General features: G+C 52.8%; 1 protein-coding gene across 1 annotated transcript in view; it reads right to left on the bottom strand.

Annotated features, from left to right (window-relative positions):
* Nucleotides 1-4,927: 4,927 nt before the first annotated feature.
* The window catches only part of PCDH19 (protocadherin 19), a 59,061-nt gene continuing 40,350 nt past the window's right edge, over nucleotides 4,928-23,638 (bottom strand). The window contains exon 5 of the mRNA XM_075054001.1: nucleotides 4,928-9,908. Within this exon, the coding sequence (XP_074910102.1) occupies nucleotides 9,319-9,908 (590 nt within the window). The 3' untranslated portion in view covers nucleotides 4,928-9,318. The remainder of the gene's footprint in view (nucleotides 9,909-23,638) is intronic.

Raw genomic sequence — 23,638 nt, 5'->3', positions numbered from 1 at the left:
ACAAAAAAAAAGATTTATTTTTTTTCCCCCTGGGGGAGCACAGCACCAGAGCCTTGGCCACGGCTGTGGGTGTCAGCGCTGGGCACCCTCCCTGTGCCACGGGCCAGGGAAGGAGCACTGGGGGACGCAGAGCCATGCTGGGGTTTGGAGACTGGGACAAACGACGGAGGAGGGACGGCACAGCCACCCAGAGCTCATTCCCCGCTGAGCACATCTCCTGCCTCAGCCAGCCAGGCTGGGATCGCCGGGCAATGCCTTCACGCCTACATCACCTTCCTGAGAAAGGCGGCGAGGAGCGAGAGGAGGGCTGGGGAGGTAATTGGAAGGCGGGTCGGAGACCTTCCACCGAAATTTAGAGCAGGAGACTTCAGCCCTCATCTCGATCACAAGCAGAGGCAGCTGGGGCTGCAGCAGCAGGACGGCAGAAGCAATGTGCTTTAATAGAGACCCTGGGAACAGCTTGCTGGCCGGGGACGAAAATGTCCTCCATCAACTGATGACATTTCTCACTGGAAACCAGGGAACCAAAACCCCATGGCCAAAATCCCCACCCCAGGCTGAGGTTGATAGGACATTTGATATTGATTCACTGGGGCCAGGATTTCATCCTGTGATTTAAACCTAACTCCTCCAAAGAGAATAAGATCAATTTTACAGAGAATCAAATAGATAAAGAACAGCCTTTGAGCCAGTGTACAGCAGAGGCAGAGAGGGGAGTTAAAAAAAAAGGTTCTTTCCTTATCAGGAAAGTTAAAAAAAAAAAAAAAAAAGATAGAAAGGAACCTGGAGAATATTGTTTGCTCATTTTTTCCTTTTCCAGTCAAAACAACCCCGCCTCTGTCTGCTCTCTGCGTGGGCACCGGGGGAGCAGAGCAGTGGAGGGTTTCTCATAGCAGGGCTGGCATGGAACTGCTGCAGTCCCGGTCCCTGGACCCCCCACCCCACACCCGGCCCTTCCCGGGTGGCCCCTGCCCCGAGAAGCTGCCTCAGCGCTGCGGTGCCCGAGCGGGTCCAACGTAGCGGGGGCCAACATCTGCAAAGTCTGCCATAAGTGATGGGAGATGACGAAATACGCTGGCGATAAGAGCATCCATCGGCACGGGCAGGAGAGCCGCTGGCAAAAGGGGCTGGGGAGCGAGGGCGAGGTGAGGAAGGCAGAGATTTGGGGCTGGAAAGGGGAAAACCAGTTCTGCCACGGCAGGGGAGCGGGGCCATGCTGGAGCCCTCTGCCCTAGGGGTGCAGGGACCCCCTGCCCCAGCTACCTTCACATTTGGGGGATGTGAGCTCCTACCAAGCAACCCCCACCCCTCCTGTCCGGGAAGCTGGAAACCCTTGCACTGAGCTTCTCTCTCTTGGAGGTTTTATTATTGTAATTCCTTTTTATGTGGGCCTTGGAAGACAATTCATCACCCTCAGGCAGCACAGACTGGCCCCTGCCAAGGCTGCTGCTCTGCTCCCGCGCCGTCTCCCCCCAAAGCACCGGGCCAACGTTGAGTTTCTTCTGTTCCTAAAGCTTTGCAAGGGATCGGACTCACGTTTTGTCTTGGACCCTCTGCTGCCATCCCAGCCACCTTCCCTCGCCCCAGGCAGGAGCACCTGCAAGCAGCACGGGACCCGTGGCGGAGGCTTCTGCAGGCAGCGATCCCCCTGCCCGTTATTTAACTGCAATCCAGAGACAATTTCTCTTGGGAAAAGCTTTTAAGCTTGATCAGTGATGGGGTTAATATTGTTTGCCCCGTGTCTCAATTTTTTATCTGTATTAATGGAAAGTGCCACGGCAGGGTTTTCTACAGCAGTACTACGGTGGTGCTTTGTTGGTTAGTTGGGGGTTTTTTTTGCTGTTGGGTGTTTTTTGTTTTGTTTTGTTTTTTTTTTAAACCCCGGGTTGCAATGAGTGAGCATGCTGCGGCACAGCAGCTACCAACCAGGTCCCCGCAGAAGCTGCCCAGACAGCCCCACCGACGGCACGGCGTCTACCCTAAAGCCCAGAGTTTGTCCCCAAAGAGCCATCCTTCCTGCCGCAGCCCGTTCCCGCGGCCGGGAGCAGAGGAGGGAGCTGCGCGGGGCCGCACGCGGCAGCAGAGGTGAGCTCTATAATTGTACACCTGCCTGTGTTTGTTCTCTGATGGCTCTTCGGGGACGCTCGGTTACATCACGTTCAAAAGAAAAGGACAACAACACAAAACAAAAAAACAGATGCAAGTTAAACAAGTGGAAGGCCCGCTGGGGCTGCCGGGGAGGTTGGACTCTGGTTTCTGCCCCAGGCGAGCGACTGCAGGCAGCCACACGGCAGGCAGCCGGTTCCGTGCCTTTCCCCACCGGCACCACGACATGGGAGCAAATCCCAGATCCAGGAGCAAGAGAAATGCAGGACAGGGACCTCTGCTCCCCCCTTCCCTGCCCTGCCCGCAATACTCTGTGTTTGCGGAGCCCTGCTTCAAAGAGAAATATATATATATATATATATATATTTTTGCTCTGTGCTTTCAGGCCTTTGATCCCCCCAATTTATTTGTTCTTGTCTTTGTGGACTTAACAGTCAAAGTGTATGATAATTCATTGCTTGTTAATCCAATTTGGCTCTCTTTAGATATTCCGGTTTAACATCAAATATAATAGAAAATAATGTCCAGAAGAAACAGAAATGAGATCCACGTCTATGAACCAGCTCTGAACCTTGCCCAGTGAGGGCTGGCTGCTTTCTTTGCGAATTTATCCTCTCTCGGGCTTCACCGAGCCCGTTTTCATGGCTGAACCCCTCACCGCAGCCGGGGGCACAGCAGGGCGGGGGGCTCTGCACCTTGGGGTGCAGCACAGCACCCCTAGAAGCATTCTCCCACGGGAGAGCAGGGACAGCCAGCCGCCGGCACAGCCCCAGGGACCCTCTCCTAGGGATGCTGGCGAGCCCACGGACCACGGGCTGGGTGCCCCCCGGTGTGGGGCAGTCCTGGGGGGGAGCAGCAGCTCCCTGGGGAGCCCAGCCCACCCGCAGCACCCAGCTCTCCGTTCCGACCGCTCCTGCTTATCAGCCACGCGTGGCACAGACCAAAGGCTGCAGCCCAGGGAAAAACCTGCCTGGCCAAAGCCAGCCCAGCCCCAGGGACCTTGCGTCAGCTCAGGATCTGGCCCCTCAGCGCAAGGAAACCTGCCGAGCGGTAAGATTTAGCACACCCTTACGGGCCAGCGGCGTTTCCAGACAGGCACGCTTGAAAGAAGAATCCCTTTTTTATCTGCAGCAGACTCTCAATCACGCTCCCTCCCGCCGCCCACCTCGGCCCTTCCTGGCACTGTTATTTATGCAAACTCCAATGCCGCCGTTCCTGCTGCTGTCTCAGCAGAGGAGATGCTGCAGCTCTTCGGGGTGCGCTGGGGGGGACGGGGGACGGCGAGAGCCGGCCGGGGGAGCGCGGCGGGGACGTGTCACCAACCTGACATCTCGGAGCCCCCGAGCTCGCCGCCAGCAGCAGCCCCGCAGCCGGCACGGCGAGCTGACTGGCGTTGGAGGGGGGGTTATTAAATTAGGAGCGAGCCCAGCGCCCGCAGGGTCCCGGCAGGTTCTGGGGGAGAGCTGGTCTGGGATGTCGCAAAGGGGGGGTGTCCTCCCTCTGGGGAGGTTTCAGCCCCATTTTGGGTCCGATCCTGCAGTCAGCCCATGCCTGGCCCCAGGGCTGGGGGTCTGCATCACCCCACTGCCAGCCCCCCCAGTAAGCCCCACTGCAGCCTGGGCAGCCCCACGGCCGCTGCCTGCCTTCCTCCACCACCCACGGCTGCTGTTCAATGGCTCGCCGATGCCATTCCCCCCAAAAAACAGGGTCAGATCCTACCTGGGAGGTGAGCCCACCGTGCTAGCACAGGTCCAGCGCGGGGTCCCCGGGGTAGCAAAGGGCACGGCTCAAGGATGCTGCGACACAGCCCACCGCATCTTCAGGCATGGGCATCGGTCTGCGGCATCGCCGCTGCTCCCCAAACAGGCTGCAAACCTCCAGACACCCACCAACCTCCCTTCCACAGCCTGGCTTTATTTTCTTTTACCCACCTGCCAAACGACTCACTAACGAGGGGGCAAGCAGGCCCTGGGTCCTGGTGCTGGGCTGGCTGCTTTGCCCAGGGTCCCTGTGCCGGAGCTGACCCCAGGGCAGTCGGCCAGACCCCGCTGCGTCGCTGGAGCCTTTCCCGTGGGGTTACAGCCGTGGGGGGGCCCACCCAGGCGTGATTAACCCCGGCTGCCCCCCCGCTCCTCGCGTGCCCCAGCCGTGCGGGGTCATGCAGTTCAAGCATCTTCTCGTGGAGGTTCCCCTGTCACGGCTCTCGTTCCAGTTCCGCCTTGGTATCACCCTCAGCTGAGCCACGGAACCAGCAGAAGTGGTGAGGGGAGGGCGTTTACACCCGCCAGCCACAAAGCGCTCAGATACTCCAAGCGTAAGAGCGGTCCTTGAACAGACCATTAATTCAGAGGCAGTGGATGCTCCTCACCACCCTCTCTGAGCCTCCAACGCGCCCTCCTGAAAACCCAGGGAAAATAAGTCTTCTCTACTGTTCCGCGGCGGAGAAGGGTGCGTTGGAGGTGTTTCCCACCCGTGCCTGCCCTTCTCGGAGCCGTGTCCCCCCCGAAGGTGAGGGGGTGGCGGTGCGAAGGACCAGCCCCGTGCCCATTTTCGTGGGAGCGAGGAGAGGGACCCTGCCACGGCCAGAGCCACGACGGGGCTCGGAGCTTGCCCACCCCAGTGGGTCACCCGTGGGGACAGTGATGTCCCCTCCTGGGGGCCGGGAAAGCTCTGCCTGAGGTTTGCAGCCTCTCGGGTGCCAAAGCGGATCAGCTGTGGGAGAAACGGACAGGGAAAGGGCTGGGGTGGCACCCGGGGGACCCCGCGGGCACCCGGCTGTGCGCCGGGTTCTGCGGGGCCAGCGCTTGGAGCCCGTCAAAGCAAACCCACTTAGGCGTATTTAACCAAACACTTACTTTCCATTTTATTCAATAATTGCTTTAATACTAAAATGCATTAGATGCTCAAAGCAGAGAAAAGAAAAAAAAAATCACATTTAGGTGGAAAACAAAGTTCTCATCAGATGAAAAAAACCCAACGTGGCAGGTACACCATTTTGAAACAGAATCGTAATAATTTAATAAAGCTGCTTTATCATCTTCATAAAATAGACAGAATGGTGATTCTTTTTTTTTCCTTTTTCCATTTTGTTGTTTACAATGATTCAATCACTGTGAAAATGTACATAACATACATATCAGCATATACAACAATTTATTCTTCATATACTCGGCAACGGAGACACCATGACGAGACGTACCGCGCTCAAGTCCCGCGGCAGCCCTGCCCGCTGCCGGCAGGCGAGCGGCCACGGTGCCGCCGCCGGCTCTTCCCGCGATGGGAAGGCACCGGTGTTACCGGTGGCGAGACCCGCGGCTCGTATACCTGCCGCCCTGCCAGGAGGCGCGTGCTGCTGAAAACCAGTTTTGCGTTAGGTGTGTTGGAAGGTTATATCCCAGCTTAGATCAGCTGAACGTCAGCTGATGCCGATCAAGGATCCGTCTCAGCAGGGCTCGCAGCGGGGTCGGCTGGGCTTCTCCCCAACGGGTACCGCAACTCACAGGTTGGATCAGAGATTACCCATAGCTGCAAGAGCAGCTGTAGCAACAAGATCATCGATTTTCCCCAATGACAGACAAATGTGTTTCCATTCATAATTAGATTTTTTTTTTTCCCCCCAAGAATAATTTCAACATATTCATCAGACAGTGTGTTCTTTACAAAAGCAACTTGTTTCCTATTTGAAAAAAAAAAAAAAAAAAGGAATTCACTTCTGCACAACGTGTGATCCACAGGCCACCTCCAGCTTCACAACAAACAGGGAACGGCAACAACCTCAGCAGGATGGTGCTCAGGGGGGATTTTTCCAGCCGTCGGTCGTGTTCCCCGCCCCAGCCCTCCATCATCCCTCCCGGCACAGCCCTGCAGCCCCGAGGGTGGGAAAGGCCCAGGAGCTCCCCAGGGAGCAGGGAAGGGTCCCTGGGCCAGCACAGGGTGGGTTCATCCCTCCGGGTCCCCAGCCCCGGGGCTGGTCCAGGTGGGGTCCTCCTCACGCTCGGGGGGGGGGGGGAGAATCGGTGGTGGTCGCTGCTCTCCTGGATAAACGGGGGATAACCAGGGGAGCAGAGCGAGTTTGCCTGAAGGAAACCAACAGATCCCAGCGATTTTTCCTAAACCAAATCTGAGGACAGGTTTAAGTTATTAAAAAGCACAATAATTACATCTGGAGCCCTCCCAAACCCTTCCCCCCCGCCACCCACCCTGCAGCCTTGAACGTTTTTGCATGGCCAGTTTTGATGCAACTAGGAAAAAAAAAAAAAAAGAAGACAGACTGCGATTTGCCTGGGAGCCCTGAACTCATCTCAAGTGACACAGAGGGACAGTGACAGGAGTAGCAAAATATTCAGGAGAGGGACGAGGCGGCAGAGCCGGGGCCGCTCTCCGGCTCTCCCCTCGGCCCCGCGCAGCGAGGACGTGCCAGGAAAGGGCCCCTCGCTCAGCATCCCTGGCTGCAGCCCGGGTCAGCCCGGAAAACTGGTGTTTAAACGATTTTCTTGGAGGCATAAGGGTTTACTGACCTCTTTAATGCCCCCTTTTAATACAGAATTATTTCACATTCCTTCTCGGCTGTGCTTTTATTCAGAGTGGCAAGGAACGTTTCCTCTGGGTAAATTAGAGAAATGTTTCTATTTTATTTATTTTTTTCTTTCTTCCTTTTCAGTTAGCATCTATTTTTCATCCAAAACGCCGGGCTGGTGGTGGTGGCAGCTCCGCAGGCAGAGGGCAACGCTCAGCAGAAATTAACAGCCAGCGCTTTTTGGGCAGCTGGGGATGATGGTGGGACCCACGGTCCCCATCCCTGCGATGGGCAATGGGGGGAGACGGGTCTGATCCTGCCGGAGGTGGGGGGGCGGACGATGGGGCCGTTGCCCTGCGAAGCCAAGAGGATCTGACAGACGAGGCATCGCAGGCTCTGTCGCTCAGCAAACACCTACGAGAAGCTTCCCCCACCAAAAACCACCCAGAGGTGACAAAGACAGGTAACGTCAGAATAAACCCAGCCTAACAGGTACAGAAAATCCAGTTACTCCAACAGCCCCAAGCCGGCCCCTTTCTTCTTTGCTTGTGTTATAATAATACACACATTTGGGGAAAAAAAACCCAGAAATAAATGACAGTAGTAACAGTACGCAGGCAGGAAATACTGCAGGAACAGAAATAACATATCCCTGAAAAATGGGCTCAAACTCCAGAACAGAGGGGAAAATCCCCAGTTCGCTTTCCAGAGGGATGCAGGACATCACGTTAATGTGTGGGATGGGAGCTGAATGAGGTAGTCATCAACACCAGCGAGGGAAGCGTCACAAATTTCGTTAAGACGACCGTCTTTTGTCGGTTCTCTCCCAATTCCTGGCCCTAGCAAGCGGCAGGGGGAACAGACTGACTGCGGACCTGTCTCGGACCGGCTACGGCTTCAGGCAGGCTCAATTTGCCCTGAAGAAACAAATGGCTGGAGCTTAATTTCATTTTGAGGATAATAATGACTGGAGCTTGTTTTCTTGTTGACGTTTTTAATTTAAATAAATCAAAGTAACAAATATTTTATCATGATATGTAGACCTAGAAAGACTATTTCTCTAGAAACCACTAATTTCAACTTGCTGGTACAGCAAACATTGGCAAGAGCTATATATTTTCCCTTCCATAATCAATTTTAAATTCTAGGAAACACTATTTACGGTAGGAAAATCTGTCCGGTGAAGAGTTAATAATAATCATCATAATATGCTAACTGAAATCCTCCTACCTTACTCATACCTCACTGAGGAATTATCACTGCAAGAGAGCAGAGAGCTGTGAAACCTCTTCCCTCTCTCCCTTCTACAAAATGGCTATTAAAGTAGCTCAATTTTAAAATCAATTTTATATGAGTAAATTTGTACCCACACAAAGTCCTTAATTATGAGAAAAAATAATGAATTGCTTTAATTTTTTCTCCATTAAGAAGGCACATTAATTGAATTAGTAGTGTTGTTACATATCACCTGTCTGCCCCTAAATTAACATCACTATTGCTCATTCCATACTTATTTATGATGCAGGGATAGAAAGAAATCAGAACAGTCTAAAATCCATGCCATGATGACATACATACACACATGTACTTGGCATCATCGTGACTGGGAAATGCTGACTTGGAAGTGTGTGTCTATTGAGAAGGTAATTTAGATCTCTTAAATAATTCCATCACTTTGACTTGGAAATGATCGGAGACGGGGGATATCTAAATCTAGGAAGTGGAAAAAAACCCAAAACAACCAACTTCCAGAAAAACTTTCCATGCATTGCCTTGAAATTATGCAAAAGAAACGTATGAGGGAAAAAGTTCAGTACAGTGCATCCAACAATTGCAATCCAGGCAGAATTTTCCCCAAAACGTCTTCCCGTAATGCCCTGTCACTGCCCTGCAAGAGCCGGGGGAGGCCGCAGGCGATGGTGGGGGCTGGAAGAAGCGCTTGCACCACCGGGTCTGAAAACTGCAGGTTCCCCAAAGTTTAAGTAAGATGATTGTGATTTTTTTATTTTTATTTTTTTTAAGCTTGAAAGCCTTTTGCCATCACTAGACATACAGGAATTTGCAATATCAAATACAATAATAGTACAGATAAGCATGTGACAGCAAAAGGATTCATAGATGCAGGGGTGTCCGTAGCAAAATAGCAACACCTTCAGATACAAACAGCCTCGTGTTGGGCGAATATTAAAACTCACCCGACTGTCATTTTGAACAGTCGCGCACAAGAAATGGCCGCTATTTTGTCTAGACTACAAAACCGCCGGGGTGATTACCAAAGATGTCCGAATAAGGAATTTGCCATTCGATTCTTTCCAGGACTGGAAATTTATCTTCGTTTTGAGATATAAAAAAATATATAAACTCCGAGGAGGGGATACCGAGCGCTCCTGAGGACCGGGGGGGTCTCGCCTCCGCCCCCCGCCACCCACCGCCTCCCGGCAAAAGCAAAACGCCCGCTACTTTGCTCCGGCTGCACACCCCTGCTGCCTGTTGAGACAAGTGGGATTGTCACATTAACGATAGCTTCATTTATAAACAATACATTTAGGGAAAGCTTTTAAATACAGCAATCTGTGAACCATTGGTAAGCGATAAAAACAATCTGCGCTGGGAGTCGTGCGGTCCCTCATCCTCCTCCTCCACCTCCTCCTCCTCCTCCTCCTCCTCCTCCTCCTCCTCCTCTCGCCGGGTGCCGCTCAGAGGACGATGTCTTTTAGTCTCCGGGCGCCGGGCGAGTCCTTTTCCCGGCGTTCCTGCAGGAGCGGGTTCCCCTCCTGCCCGCCGCTCTCGCTGTCCGCCCCCCGGGGCTCTGCCTCCGTCGGCCGGGAAGGGCCACTGTTCCCAAAGGGCTCCCGTTCCCGGTTGCCGGCGCAGTGCCCGGCGCCGTAGGGTGCCGCCGGCTTGCCGGATAAAGGGCTCTTCAGGTGGAGGGGCGAGGTGACGGGGCTGACGGCCTCGCAGCCGTTGCCCGCCTCGCGGACGGCACCGCTCACCTTGGGGCTGCAGGCGGCCGGGTCCACCGTTCTTTTGCCTTTGGCGTTGGCGAGCCGCTCGTCGGCGAGGGGCTCGCCGCCCTCCTTGCCGAAGGTGGCGAAGGTCCTTTTTGTGCTGCAGTCTGCGTAAGGCTCCGCGTCCACCGCCGTCGCCTCGATGGAGAGGGCGATGACGTTCCTCCCGTGCTCGGGGGATTTGGCGCGGCTGGGGACGGCGCCGCGGGGCATCCAGCACCTGTCCGAGTGGCCCAGGATGCGGCACTCCTCCCTGCAATGAAATCCTTCGCTCTGATCTGCGTGGGGACAAAAAAAACCACAAGGGACGGTGAAGGGGGGGAGCCCCGACGGGGGTGACGCTGCCCCCCACCTCCCCAGCGCTGCCCGTCGCTCCCACCCAAGCACTGGTTCGCCTACCCCAAACCGTTTTTAAGGCAAGGCTCGGAAGAGGGATTTTTGCGGCCGTTTCTCTGCCATTTCTCTAAAGACCGGAGTTCGGTTTCCAACAGGTTGCGTGTCATCTGCCGCCGCCAGACCTGCAACCCCGGGAAAGGAGTTACGGCTGCGAATCCGTCCCGGCGGGTCTGTCCCATGTGTCCAGCCGCTCAGAGTCAGCACTTTCTGGGTTTAGTAACCAGCGCTAAAAGCCACCATGTTTTAAGCTTGGTTTGACGTGACATTTAAGCTTGACTTTTTGCAGAGAGGGGAAAGGAACAGAGGGAGGAGGGGGGGTTCTTTTTATTTTTTCTTTTGGTGTATACGAGTGTTTTAACTTTTTGCTTAATCCCTCCTGTCCTCCCACACAACAGAGGCTTTATAAATCTCCAAGACTGCCCACTCCACTGAAGATTAAATGTGTCATTCCCAGCGCTGGGGCTTTATTCATACAAGAGCAATAAAGATCCCTTCTCTCGACTTGGGGCTGTCCCAACACCACTTTACAGGGCTGAAATACGGAGTGGTGGTTTAACCCTTTCCAAGGACCCTCCATGCCCAGGTCTGAGGGCTCCCAGGCGGGCGCAAACCCTCGTGCCCGGTGCTCGCACGCGTCCCCGCGCTGCCGGCCGACCCCAAGGGGACTGCACAGCCTCACCGCCCCATCGCAGACGGACAAACTGGGGCCCAGGGAGACAGCCGGGCTCAGCCGAGCGCAAAGCTGGAAATCAAATCCAAGAGTCTCAACATCCCCAGCTTTTGCTGAGCATCCGACCGTGGCTCCCGCCAAACACTGCGGGCTCCCGGCTGCTTTTCAGTCTCGGCTTACGACTTTTTCCTTCATTTGGTAAGAACTCGTAGTTGCAGCTAGCCCTCATAAAGCACAACCTTTCCCTACGCAAAGACGTAGCTCCTTCCTATCATAACCTATATACACACAAAGCAGCATTAAAGCTCTAACGCCACTGCCCGTACAAGGCTGCGCTCGGTCGGTGCCGCTTTGATGGATGGAAGCCTGCGAAGGTGCAGACTCAGCCTGGGTTTGCTTCCCGTCCATCTGCAAACCGTTCATTTTGATGCTTTGTACATCTGTGTGCATAACCTCCGCTCCTCAGACACATTGGTATTTCCACCACATTCGAGCACTAGGGCGGCTGATAAAAATTCTCAGCACATAACACAATGCACCAAAATATGAGCAGCTTAACACTTACAGAGAATAAACGAGTAAAAGGCAGACCTCAAAAAAAAAAAAGGGGGGGGGGGATTTTTTTTTAAAGGAGAAGAAGCCAATTAATTGAAAAATCTATGGGTAAAACATTAGCTTTTTTTCTACATCAGAGCTGCTACCCGGTGGTGCGGAGCGCGGTGCCGTGTGGCTGTGTAGGAGGTCTGGGTTTCGGCAGCTGCCTTTACAGCAGTTTGAGAGAAGGATGCTCTGAGCCTTACATGCAGAACAACCTGCACCGAGATCTAAAAGCCCATGCTCTTATACTTTGATTCTGTTACTTTCAAGTACTTGAGCAAAATAGAAAAAAAAAAAAGAAAAATTGCCCAGAAAGTGTTGCTGTCTGCCTATTTATCCACAGCTTAACTTCAAAAGGGTGCTACAGGCATACAAAGTTGTGTAGTCTGGCTGCGATAGCAGAGGACTTGGTGATGGCTGGAGGGGCTACAGAAATATCTTGGGTTCTCATCCCCAATGAGACACTGATTTATTGTGCTGTGTGACCTTGGGCGTGTTGCTGGAGCACACATCACTTCAGTCTCTCCACAAACATGAAACACCGGACCTGGATGCGCGCTGGGCTGGCTGGTCCGGCACGGGAGGGCACGGAGGGAGCTGCTGCTCCTCACCTTCCCCACCCAGCATCACGGCTCAGCCCCACATCCACAGGACCACCGCAGCTGAGGTAAGTTGCCCTCCAGATGGAGCACAGGCGGGTTTGTCTTGCCTTGACCCATTTATTCCGAGCTGGCACACTTTACTGTTAAAAACAAATCGAGGACTTCACTGATGACTGCACTGCAAGTGGATATCCTCAAACCTTAGAAAGGGACCCGTGCTTTAAGAGCGGTTTTATTAAAGACCGCTGGCGTGGTGCCTATCTGCTGGGGAGATGATCAGCTTTGGACACCAAGATGCTTGTCTACAAGTCACACCAGCAGCAGCTGAAACGCAGGCAGGGGAAGAGATGGAAAGTGTTACGTTAAATTATACTGTTTCCATATTTTATCTTATGAAGGGAACGTAGCAAGTATGAAAGACGCCGGGGTTGACAGGCAGAGGGGCAGGAGTCACCATCCACCCACAGACCTGAACAGGTAGCTCCACGGCACATTCTGCCTCCCTGCTCCTGTTCCTGCCACACACCTCAGCTTTGGTCTGCAGAGACCGCATCCCGCAGCCAGAAACCATCCTGGTCTCGGGGACAACGCGTGTCCAGGCTGCCCAGCCCAGCCCTGAGCTGGCAGCAGACCCAGGGACCAGCACCCAGCCCTGAGCAGCCGCCGCTTCTCCATGGCAGAATGAGGATCCTCAGCTACCCACCCATCACTGCCTTAACCCTGGAGCTGATAAAAAATACTATTTTGAGGGCACAAGCGTGCCCCGTTGATATGCACGAACACCACCCCACTCTTCTGCTATCCCAGGTCCAAAGAAAGCAAGCTCAGAGGGGTCTGGGCTCCTCCAGCGGGCTGATCCCAGGGCTGTCACCTCGCACCCTCCTCCTGCGCAGGAGCAAATGCTGCCCCAAAGCAGAGGCAGGCACGGAGCCGCCGGGCACCGCTCCTGGCGCTGCCCTTTGCAGCTAGGTCTGACTCACCCGGCCGTAACGGCACCCAGGACGGTCATTCACATTCACAGGCTCTTTATTGGACTGTTCTGTCTTGTGTTTTTTACCACTTTTAACAATCGGAAATAGGACAACAGGAAATTTTTTTACAGCCCTAGACCTGCCCTAGTCAATACGACTGTTACCATCCGCACTAAAAAAATATTGTTAATGCAAGGAGCAAAGCCCAGGTAATAACCACTGGGTGAGCAACACCACAGCTCCGGCACTGCTTTGCACAAGCCACAGAGCAAATGCTTCATCCTGGACGGGAGTCCGCGAGGAGCCCGATGCACTGGGCTGGCAGCGAGCTGCTGGCTGGGACAGACTGGGGAAGGGGAACACCACGGTCCAGGGCTTTGCAAGACACCCTGAGCTGGGCTGGGCTTTCTAACGAGCCGAGAACGTCGCGCAGACGCTGGGGAGAGAGTCCTATTGCAAATCTGGCTGTAGAGATACCCGTGTCACACGCGGGCTGGCCAGAGAGATGCTGAACCGCTCGCCGGAGCGCAGGTGCCATGCACGGGTGATGGCTGTGCCGTCTGGCACACGACGTGTGCAGGTCCCGCAGCAGCGATCTCCATTTTTCAGCCAGTCTGCCTTCACCCAGCACAAATCCAGAATCTTGTTTCGGAGCACCTTGGGGCAGGGTCGCTTTTAAAATGTTCCCCAGGTACAAAAACATCCTGGCGGAACCCTCGCCATGGAGAGGTGAGCAGTTATCCTGCAGTCAGGCTTGGCAGAAAAAAATGCGTCATTGCTAAACATACGCTCTCACATAGCAAATATGAAATAAAATAAAACCAACAGCCACCTCTGGAATAAATACGCTCCTCAACGAGTACGGCAAAACCCATGTTGAGCTCCAGATTTCGAACCTGCTCTACTTGCACCTCGGGGGACCGGCACAAAGGCAACTAACCCGAGCCCCAGCCAGCCCCGTGGGCTGCCTGCGGGGTCCGAGCCAGGCAGGGGGCTGCAGGAAAATCTGGTGGGAGAGACACCACCACCCACAGCTCGTCTGCGGGCAGAGGCACGGCCAGCACCGCCGGCGGGGAACGGGAGCCGGGGACCAGGGCACAGCGAGACGAGACGCAGGGAGGGGACGCGAAACACTGGGGCTGCCCCTGCGCGGGGCCTTCTCTCGTTAAAAGGAAGGATTAACGACCGTCCGGGGTGTACAAGTGCTTTCAGTCTCCTATTCAAAGCCCGCGTACCTGCGGCAGAGCAACACGCAGCTGATGTGCGAGGTGCCCATTCAGCTCTCGGAGCAATTGAATTATCTCCAGTGGAATCGCAGCGCTGGCCAAAGAGACAAAGTTAAATCGTAGCAAGGTGCAAGTGCCTGGGAATGTAATATTCCTGATAAATGGCCAGATGACATGTGCTGTTATACAATCTAAGGTGCAATTTGGGCGATGACAATAGTCCCCGGAGTTTCCATTTTCAAACAGCCGCTCAGTTCAATCCAATCCATGTCAGAGCAGCTTTGCCGAGGTGAGTAAGTAGAGCTCGTTTGTGCTATTACATGGGGAGCAAGGAAAAGGAGCGGAGGAGTCGCTTGAAAATGAAAAATAAGAAAGAAAAAGGGCAACTGGAAGAACCGCAGCCCGGCTGGGACGTGCGTGGGGCGGGGGGTGCGTGGGCAAGCGTCGTGCGGAGCGGCTGTAGCCCAAAAACCTCAGCCCTGTGCCGGTGCGGGGCACGCGTGCCCATACCTGGGCCGGTACCGCAGGTAACCCTCGTGCAGGAGCCTGGCTCTGTCTCCACATTTCGGTGTTTTCCTCAGCAACCGTATGATTATACTGTAATCATGATGACACTGCTCCTGGGTACAGCAAACAGCACGATCATTAAAAAATTCATTTCAAAATCTTCCTGGAAGCTAATAAATTTTACAGCAGTTTCAATCCTTTCTCATTGCAACAAAGAAAAGCTTAGTTCCAGACAAATTAAAAGTAAATTGATTGCCTTAGGGGAATCTATTCAAATATCACTTTTCCATGTTAGAAATCTCTTCCTGAAACAAGAAGAGGAGAGCCAGGGAGAGCCAGCACAGGAATGATGTGGAAAAGCAAATCATTAAATCTCAGTTCATGAAACCAAGGGGGGTGTGGGGGAATGAAACTTAAAATAAAATGCAAATGTCTCACTGGGGTGCGGGCCTAACATTTGTGACGGAATTTATGAATAATAAATATGAATAAATAGTAAACATGAAGGGATCAAACACTGCTGTTGATGTTTACTCATGGTTAGCCATCTTTCATGGACAATGCGCAACTGCATTATTTAACACTCCTCTTCCAGCTACTTCGGGGTTTCTTTTCAGCTCCAGCACCTCAATTTTCTCGGGGATGTGTGCCACAAGGCGCGAGGCACGTCCCCGAGCCCCCGTGCAGCACCCACCACCCTCGGCACGCCGGCGGAGCCCACCTCCCCTCCACCCCGCCAGGAGCGGCCGTTCCCGGCTCGGAAGCAGCGATCCACCGCATTACACTCCAGATAAAATAATAAGCTCCAGCAAAATACAAACAGTCCCCAGCCATGGTTCATCATTTGCTTGTAAATTAAGACTCTGCACCTCTCCCTTATCTCCTGTAATAGCATAATATCAGGAAACAAGAGGTGGGGAACAGTGTATTATATTTTTGACCTATGGGCTTTTACAGAGCCTTCTTCGCCTTTCCTAATAAGAAATCTCCAGTCAATGCAGGAATGTAATCCTGGCGTGGCTTCCCTTGCACAATGCTCGGAGGATACTAATAACCAGGGACAGTGACAAATGCTCTTTAACGCAACGAGGAGCCTTTCTTTTCCTCTCTTTCGCCATTGTTCAGGATTTATGCAAGCTAAAAAACGCTGTATTTTTAATCCTGGATTGTCTGTCCCGACGCAGGAGGTCAACAGTGCTTGGACAAAGCAAATGCCTGCGAGGAATTATTTTAACGAAATGAGGGATGCGAATTAGATTAATTTATCAGGCAATTGCTGATAAGGACCCATGGCTGAATGCAGCTCATGGGCAGTGCTTCTGTAATGGTCAATGGAGAGATGCGACAGGGCTCGCTCCCAGCTGCTGCAGACACATACAGCTCCCGAGAAGAGCCGAGAAACCATACTCATTTACACCCGTCCAGGTGTTGGCCCATTCACCTCTTCTCCTGCTCTGTATTACCATTAATAACGCCTTTTCTTCTGCGGAACGGTCCCTGTGTCAGGAATGAAGCCTGGCACTCCGACACCTCTGGGGTGCCTGGCTAGCTACACACCGGAGGGCTAAGGATAGGTTTGGTGGAAAATATTTCCTCCGGAAAAACGCCTTCCCGGGCATGCCGAAGCCTTCGGGATGAGAAGGTGGCTGTGGGAAGGAGGGCGATCACCCAAAGCGAGAGGAGCTGGGTTTGGGGCATGCCGTGCGCTACAGCGGAGTCAGCCCCAGAAGATATTATGGGCTGGAATGCAATTTGATGCTGGCTGCCCCCCTTTATCCAGGACTGTGGGCCAATTCCCCACCTCATTCACAAGGCAAAATTAATTCCCTTTCAGAGGACCGGCGGAACACAACATTTAAACTGCAATTAATCCTTTTCTTAAGTGGTCCGTAGAGCTCGTGCTGGCCCCTGAGCGGAGGGGATTTCACCTCCAAAACTTCGCTACTCATGCCTCGATACAGGGCTCATTAGCATCCTAACTGCTGTTAGGATGCAGGATCCAGTCCTCGGAGAGGAGAGCACTCTGGGATCCGGTAGACCTTTTCCATCTCAAACCATTACGGCTCCGTAATTCATAGGCACAGCTCCCATTAATGTTAATGGCAGTTACTGTGCTGCCTGCACGAGTGCAGAATACAACCCTTTGACTTCATTACTGGAATTCAATTTCATTAACACTGGATACAGAGGGATTGTCCTAAATACACTCTTTCTTATATTTTTTTCATGTTAATGTAACCATTTGAGTATATTATACCCTGCAGAGATGGAAACATTTCTAGTCTGTTTAAACACATTTCCCACAATTGGGAGCAAAACTTTGTCTCCGTTTATGCCTTTGACACCAGCTGCCTTCCATTTAATGGGACTTTAGTCGCTAAAACAAATTAATCCAAAGGTTACTTCTCTCCGCTATTATCAAACCCAAACCAGACAAATTCACATATTCTGTCAGGGTAACGCAGGACCAGCCAGGCAGCCACATTCCAACGGCAGCAATAAATCGAATTATTACCCCGTCCCATTCAAAATCAGGTGTCGCTCAGAAAATAGCTACTCCACGATTCTGATAAAAATCCAACAAAACAGAAATTACAGTTGGGGCAGATAAGAAGCAATTCGCAGCCACTCGTACCAGGCCAGCTCCCGGCCCAGCGCCTGTCGGAGCAGCATCCCTGCCCTCGCCTACCGATGGACACCCCTTGGGGGGCTCACGGCCAACATGTTACCGCAGCCAGCACCTCCCTTGGCCAGGACGAAGAGGAACGACCCATCGTCATCCTCTCCCTGCAGGGATGCAGAGGGCCAGGGGGCTGGCAGGAGCGGGGGGCTGCGGGTGAGACCCCCGCCTGCCCCCTCCCGCGCACCCGCCCGAGGCGGCTCTCCCTTCCCTGCAAGGTTTCTGGTGCTTCCACACAACAAGTGAGAAATAAAGGAGCCGAGGTTATAAACGCTGATACATAATTTACTCCTATTATCAAGATTAAACACATCTTTGCATGCTTAGCATAAAACAACTGCCTTTCCCCAGATTTCTCAAGGACATGCATAAACTTCATTATTATCTAAATAATCAAAAGAGTATTTCAATAGAATATTTAACTGTCTGCCTACTGGAAACTCACAGCCTTAATCTAACACTGATCCTCTGTTGTCCTTCATGTAAATATTGTTGGGACGTCAGCCAAAGCCTAGGGAAGTGAGCTTCATCTTGGTGGATGGGAATCTCTCGTGTCAGATACAGTCAGCCTGACTAATGAGACCTACAGCTTGCCAAAACCTACAGCCTCGCTGTCTGTTCCAGCCATTGAACGCGCTCAGAAACCCAGTGGCACCAGCCCAGCAGTCTACAGATCCCAATCAACTATCAATAGCTTAAGTGTAAGTGATTGTGTATGAAGTACGAGCCAAATGTGTTTCCTTTTTCAGTTTTAGGACCTCCAGTATTGTTATTGCACCAGTAATGCTTGCACGGAATTAATCATAGACGTACCCACAAGGCAAAACATTATGAGAAGCTCTTTGTACTTTCTAAAAGTGCACAGCTCTGAAGAGCGGAGGGAGCTGGAAGCCTTCCCAGCACGATGGGGCGTTCCCCACCATCGAGAGATAGCTAGGGAATTTTTCCCCCCTTTTTTTTTTTCAAACCAAAAGCGTTGGTTGCTGGCCAACTCTCATCATGACATTGACCTCTCACTCCTCCACCCTGGAGCCTGGCGTTATCCCCTCTGTGGTGTTATACTTTAACTCTTTTTAGGATGAACATGGGGCTTTTCCATGCTGGTGGATCCTCTCCTGTGAAGCGCAGGGATGTCCCACGATGAGATGCTGGCCTAAGGTGGCAGATGCATCAGAAAATCCCAGAGGGAACTGGGATGGCCATGAGGAGAGCTCTGCAAAAGCTGCTCTGCATTGTCCAGCATCCAACAGCACCCGTGGTCTGATCCAGCACCATGACTCACAGCAACCCAAGGACGCTCCCTTTCCTCTCTGCCCTGGCCACGGATCTACGTGGAGGGCTCAAACGAGCTTCCAGCTCCACGCCGAGGAGGGATAACAGCGATGCCAGGGAAACACCAGCCGTGGGTTAGGCTGGCCCCATGGCCACCAGAAGAGATCACAGCATTGACAAAGCCGGCTGGGAATCTGGCCCATTTAATTCAGCCGAAACTTCGTTCTGGCAATTAAGTTTACCTTCATTAATTAAGAGAGTGATCATAGTGTATAAATATACACATAAAATTACTATAAGGTCAAGAGTCAAATCTAAAATCTCATTATAAGCCTAAGGAAATTACATTACCTGCGAGTCATGGACAAGCTCAATTTCCAGCAATGCTGGTGGGGTCCCATCCCATCCCATCCCGTCCCATCCCATCCTGTCCCACAGCTATGGGGGCGAGATGGAGAACAAGCCCTTGAGTTTGTCTGGGGCTGTAAACTGAAGAGCGGTGGGGAGACGGCTGAACAATGGGAAGAGAAAATAACCGTATTTCCGTGACGGGTGTAAGTACTGCAAGGAAAGCAGCCGGCTCCACAGCTCCAGCCACGCTGATGCCAACCCGTGGGTGCCCGGGCACCGATGCCGAGTCCGACGTGGGGGGTCTGAACGCCGCCCTGGGGTCCAATGCAGGGGGCAAGAGGCTCCTTCTCCCCGAGGTGGGCTGCTCCAGGGCTGCCGGAGCACGGCGGACTTCTGGCCCACCCTCTGCCTGCGCAGCCTCCGATGATTTCCGATTTCTCCGAGGCGCGTTTCTGCAGCGCTGCCCCGAGGTCAGGCTGGATTGTGTTGGCTCCTGGCCCCGGTTCACAGGGCTGTCAGCTAAATTGCACCACAGCATCGTTACTCCCAGTGATGGTGTGACAGACAGACAGAGCCCAGCTGGATTTTCAAAACGTAAGCATTTTGCAACACTGACAGGCAAGAAAAAAACCCCCACCAACCCACAGCCCTCTGAGTCTGAGCAGGTTTTATCTGGAAATACCCAAAGCTAGTAAGTGTAAGACCCCACAAAGTCATTCCTCCCGAACCATTTTTCTGGCCAAACCTTTTAACTGTCACTGGGAAATAAAGAGCGATAGGTACCAGCCCCAGCCGGCATTACCCGATTAGTCTAGTCCCCACCGCATCCTCAACACGGCTTTTCTTCAAAGGGACAAAGCAAGGCTGCAATGACTGATGTAATTTGGTGCTTTCAGAGAGTTAGCGTGAGGAGAAGAGTCAAGTTCATTACACTGGAGTTCACCACAGGGCTGCAGCAGCTGAGAAGACGCGGCCAGTGCTGGGGCTGAGCCGCCGGCCGGGCACTCGCTTCTGCAGCAGGAGCACGAGATGCGCCATAAGCGGGTAGGTTTAACCCAAACGTGTCCCTCTGCGGTGGGAATCGGCCTGATTTTCCCCCCCGAGCACAAGAAGGGGGATGCAACGGGAAGGCAGGCAATGCGGTCCTGCAGTAATTCTGCTGGAGCCTCTCTACAGGGATCCACCCTCGCTGTCTGCGGCACACAGATGTAATGCTGCCTCTTTGCCACTGCACGCTCGCCTCATTTCTAAAACACTTACACATGCAGCATGCATTAGAATTAAAAAACCATTAAACCTCGGAAAGGAAAAACTTTGACAGGATGTGTAATATACTAAGTATAATTAATTAAATTGGATGAGGCACTGGGGGACGAGAGAAGAGTGGATGGAGACTGTTCTTGGAAAAGGGATGGTAATGCACTAATGTTCAGTGTGTGTCATTAAGTAAGAAACAGCCTTGGAAGAGGAGAGGATGAGTGACGGGGGCTTCGAGAGATGGCACCAGCCAGTTGGGCACCTCAGATGCACAGCAAAGAAGGTGAGAGCACGAAACGTGGCCAATCAGAGCTCTAAAAAAAATTATAACGAAGGTGGAAAAGGCATCCGAGAGATGGAAGAGCAAAAATGGCATGCAGGTTGCTAAAGAGCAATGCTCTACCGGTGACAGCCTCCTCCAGAGAGCTCCTCTCGCCCACCCACCAGGGCTCGGGGTGATGGACCACCTTCACCTCCCAGCACCAGGCTTCTCAGGGCCAGCACGGGCATCGGGGCAGGCGAGAGGAGGTTCATCCTGGAAAGCACCTGGCTCCCCGTGGGGTTATTCTTTAGTTATTCGTACCCCCAGGCACGGTTGCCCAGCGTGGGGAGCACCCTGCTGCATCCTCGGTGGGTGCCGGCAGCCGAAACCGGGGCCGGGGAGGGAGCATCAAAGGCGGCCCCAGTCGACACAGCAAGGCACAACATGATGAGACAGCCGCAGTCTGGCTTTTCAGCAGGACAAAGTTTTAACAGGCTTAACAACAGCATCAGCACTGATCATTAGGCAATTACAACTGCTGAAAGTTGACAAAGCACCAGGACCAAATGAATTATCTCCCCAAATCCTGCAGGCAGGAGCAAGGAAAAGAGAAAAGTCGTCGTCAACAGCCTCTGATAGCTCACCGGGTGCAGAAGCAGTAACTAAAAACCAAAGGGCTGCTCGTTTACTTGCTGTTTGGAGAGATAAAAGGGAAAGGCCAGGAAATGAGGTCTTCAAAAACACTCTCGTCATTTAGGGAGCGGTGGGAGGGAAGGTCCTGGAAACACTGATACAGCCAGGATTGCTCAGCCCCTGGGGACGTCTGATTCAGCGAGGAAGGGACTGTGTGTGTTCCGAAAGGGAAGGCAGATTTTTGGCTGGGGGGGGTCACTCCTGAATCATACCCAGTGTGGTTACTTGCTCAATTCTGCACATTCCTGCATGGCAGCCAGTGCCGGCCAAGGGGACAGTCCTGAGCTCTTCTCCTCGAGGATGTGCCAAAACCCACTCCTCCAGGGATCCGCAGAGCTGAATCCACGCGGGACCGCAGTGAGTCCCTGCTCAACTCCCTTGCAAACCACAGGATGCTCAGCTTTGTCACGCTGTGCTTCTCAAGAACAGCCCTTCACTTTGAGTGACTAGGCACGCTTTTAGGAAAAACATGCAAATGTGATTTAAAGACTCTAAGTGATACAGAATATATCACATCCCTTGGGAACCTGTTCCAGGGGGTAATTATTCTAATTCCTAAAATCATGCATCTCATTTGCAGCTAGAATTTTCCAAGGCAAACCTCCATCCGCCAGCAGCAGCTCTGCATTGTTCGCTGAATTAGAGAGATGCTCAGCAGCAGATCTCTTCTCCCTGAGTTCACCTCTGAACACAGGCTTAGATGACCGATGTCTCAAGCAAAGTTCAGAGCACGTCCCCCAAGGATGCTGTCTCTCTTGGGTCCTATTTCAAGCCCAATGGTCTCAGCTGAAAGAGCCCTGCCGGATTCAACAGGCTCTGAGTCAGGTCCTAAATCTCCAGACACATGTTTGGAGAGTGCAAGCCGATGCCTTCAGCTATACCCAGAAGCTCCTGATGCAGAACAGCCTGCAGAAAGCAAGGGGACATTTTTGCACTGACCAAACATCTCCTCTCCACCTGATGAGCCAGAGCTCGGTGGTCCCAGCAAGGCACGTCTGCCCAGTGAAGGGCTTGCGTGGATTTTATAGTGAATTAATTGGACATATCTACCCAATAACAATGGAGGAAGACTGACAAAGCAGAGGTCAGGCAATGTGGGAATTGCAGGTAGAATTGTTCATTTTAATTACTTGTCTTCTTTAATATGAGGTTCCTGGATCCTACAGTGATGACTAACGGGTCAAAATATTTGCATGAGTGAATATAATTCCACAAAAGGACACGTGGCTAAAGGGTGGAACAGACACGGAATTTTCTTGGGATTTTACACGGGCATTACCACCACAAGATGAAGTGACTTCCCAGACCCCAGCAGCGCACCAGAGGGAAGCAACCCTAGATGCAAGATAAGCATTTTTATGAGGCACAAAAGTGCCCAGAAAAAGCACGGCTGAAAGTGGAAATAAATGACGAACGAGGTAAAACATGGGTTACACTGGAGCTCTTTGTGTCTCCCCAGCACATGAATGAGTTGGATACAAGCATCACGGCTACCTGTTCTCCTGACAGCACTGAAAGGAAACAAAAGTTTGGAACAAGCCAAACACATTGAATTTGCCTGAATAATTTAGGCTGCTGAGTTATCATGCGCTTCAGGACTGTCATCGAGAAAAGCCGTATCGCAGAGGAAGGGTCTGTAAATCGATGCATCCGAGGGACCAAAACTAATCCGAGAGCGGCTGCAAACGCACCGCCTGTCAGAACAGATGCAGGACATGGAAGTCAACCGGCGATGCCCCTTCAGAACTTCTCACGGAGCTGGATCGAATCCAGAAGCGGAGGTAGTTGAATTGAGAAAGCCGTTCCTCTCACAGGGCGAATCCAGAGGCTCCTCGCCTGGCTCCGGGACGGTTCCCCTATTCACGTGCCTGAGCAGACGAGGCAGCGCCGTCTGCTGTACTCGCACCAGCTACTCTCCTCCTCGTCTCTTTAACGAAGCCGACGTTTCCAAAGCAGTCCGAGGAAATCCAGCGCCCGACCCATTTTGGTTTGCAAGCAACGCGGACACCCACCTTCCTTGGGCTTCTTGCAAAAATTTCCAACCAACGCTCTTCGCTCTGTCATTTTTCACATAAAACGCTGCAAGGACGACCACAAAACCTAGTCTCTCCAGCACGCACCCAGCGGAGCAAAGCCTTCTCCTTAGGAAGAGCCAGAAGCTCTTTAACCTTTAACCTCCACCAGCCGCAGGCGCTCAGCATCCCGCAGGATCCGGCACCCCCCTGCCTTGCAGCCAGGCCCCCCCCGGCCGCGGGGAACCTCCCGTGACCGTCCCCACACGTCTACCCGTGTGCCAGGGAGATTTGTGGCATCCAGCTCTCGAGTGCTTCCGTAAGACGCAAGGTAGCATCTGTGGTGAAATCTCACCAAATGATCCAAGATAGTTTTCTCCAGCTGGGACTGATTGAATATAGCCTGGGCACCGGATGATGTGGGAAATCAGTCGTAGCCGAGCACAAATTGCATGCATAGAGGTAATTACTGCAGCACAAGGTTGGTAGCACCACTACCCACATGACAGTAT

This window comes from Buteo buteo, chromosome 22 (assembly GCF_964188355.1).
Source record: "Buteo buteo chromosome 22, bButBut1.hap1.1, whole genome shotgun sequence".
NCBI lineage: Eukaryota > Metazoa > Chordata > Aves > Accipitriformes > Accipitridae > Buteo > Buteo buteo.
The sequence above is the reverse complement of the archived record's forward strand: the minus strand, read 5'-3'. Positions and strand labels throughout refer to the sequence as shown.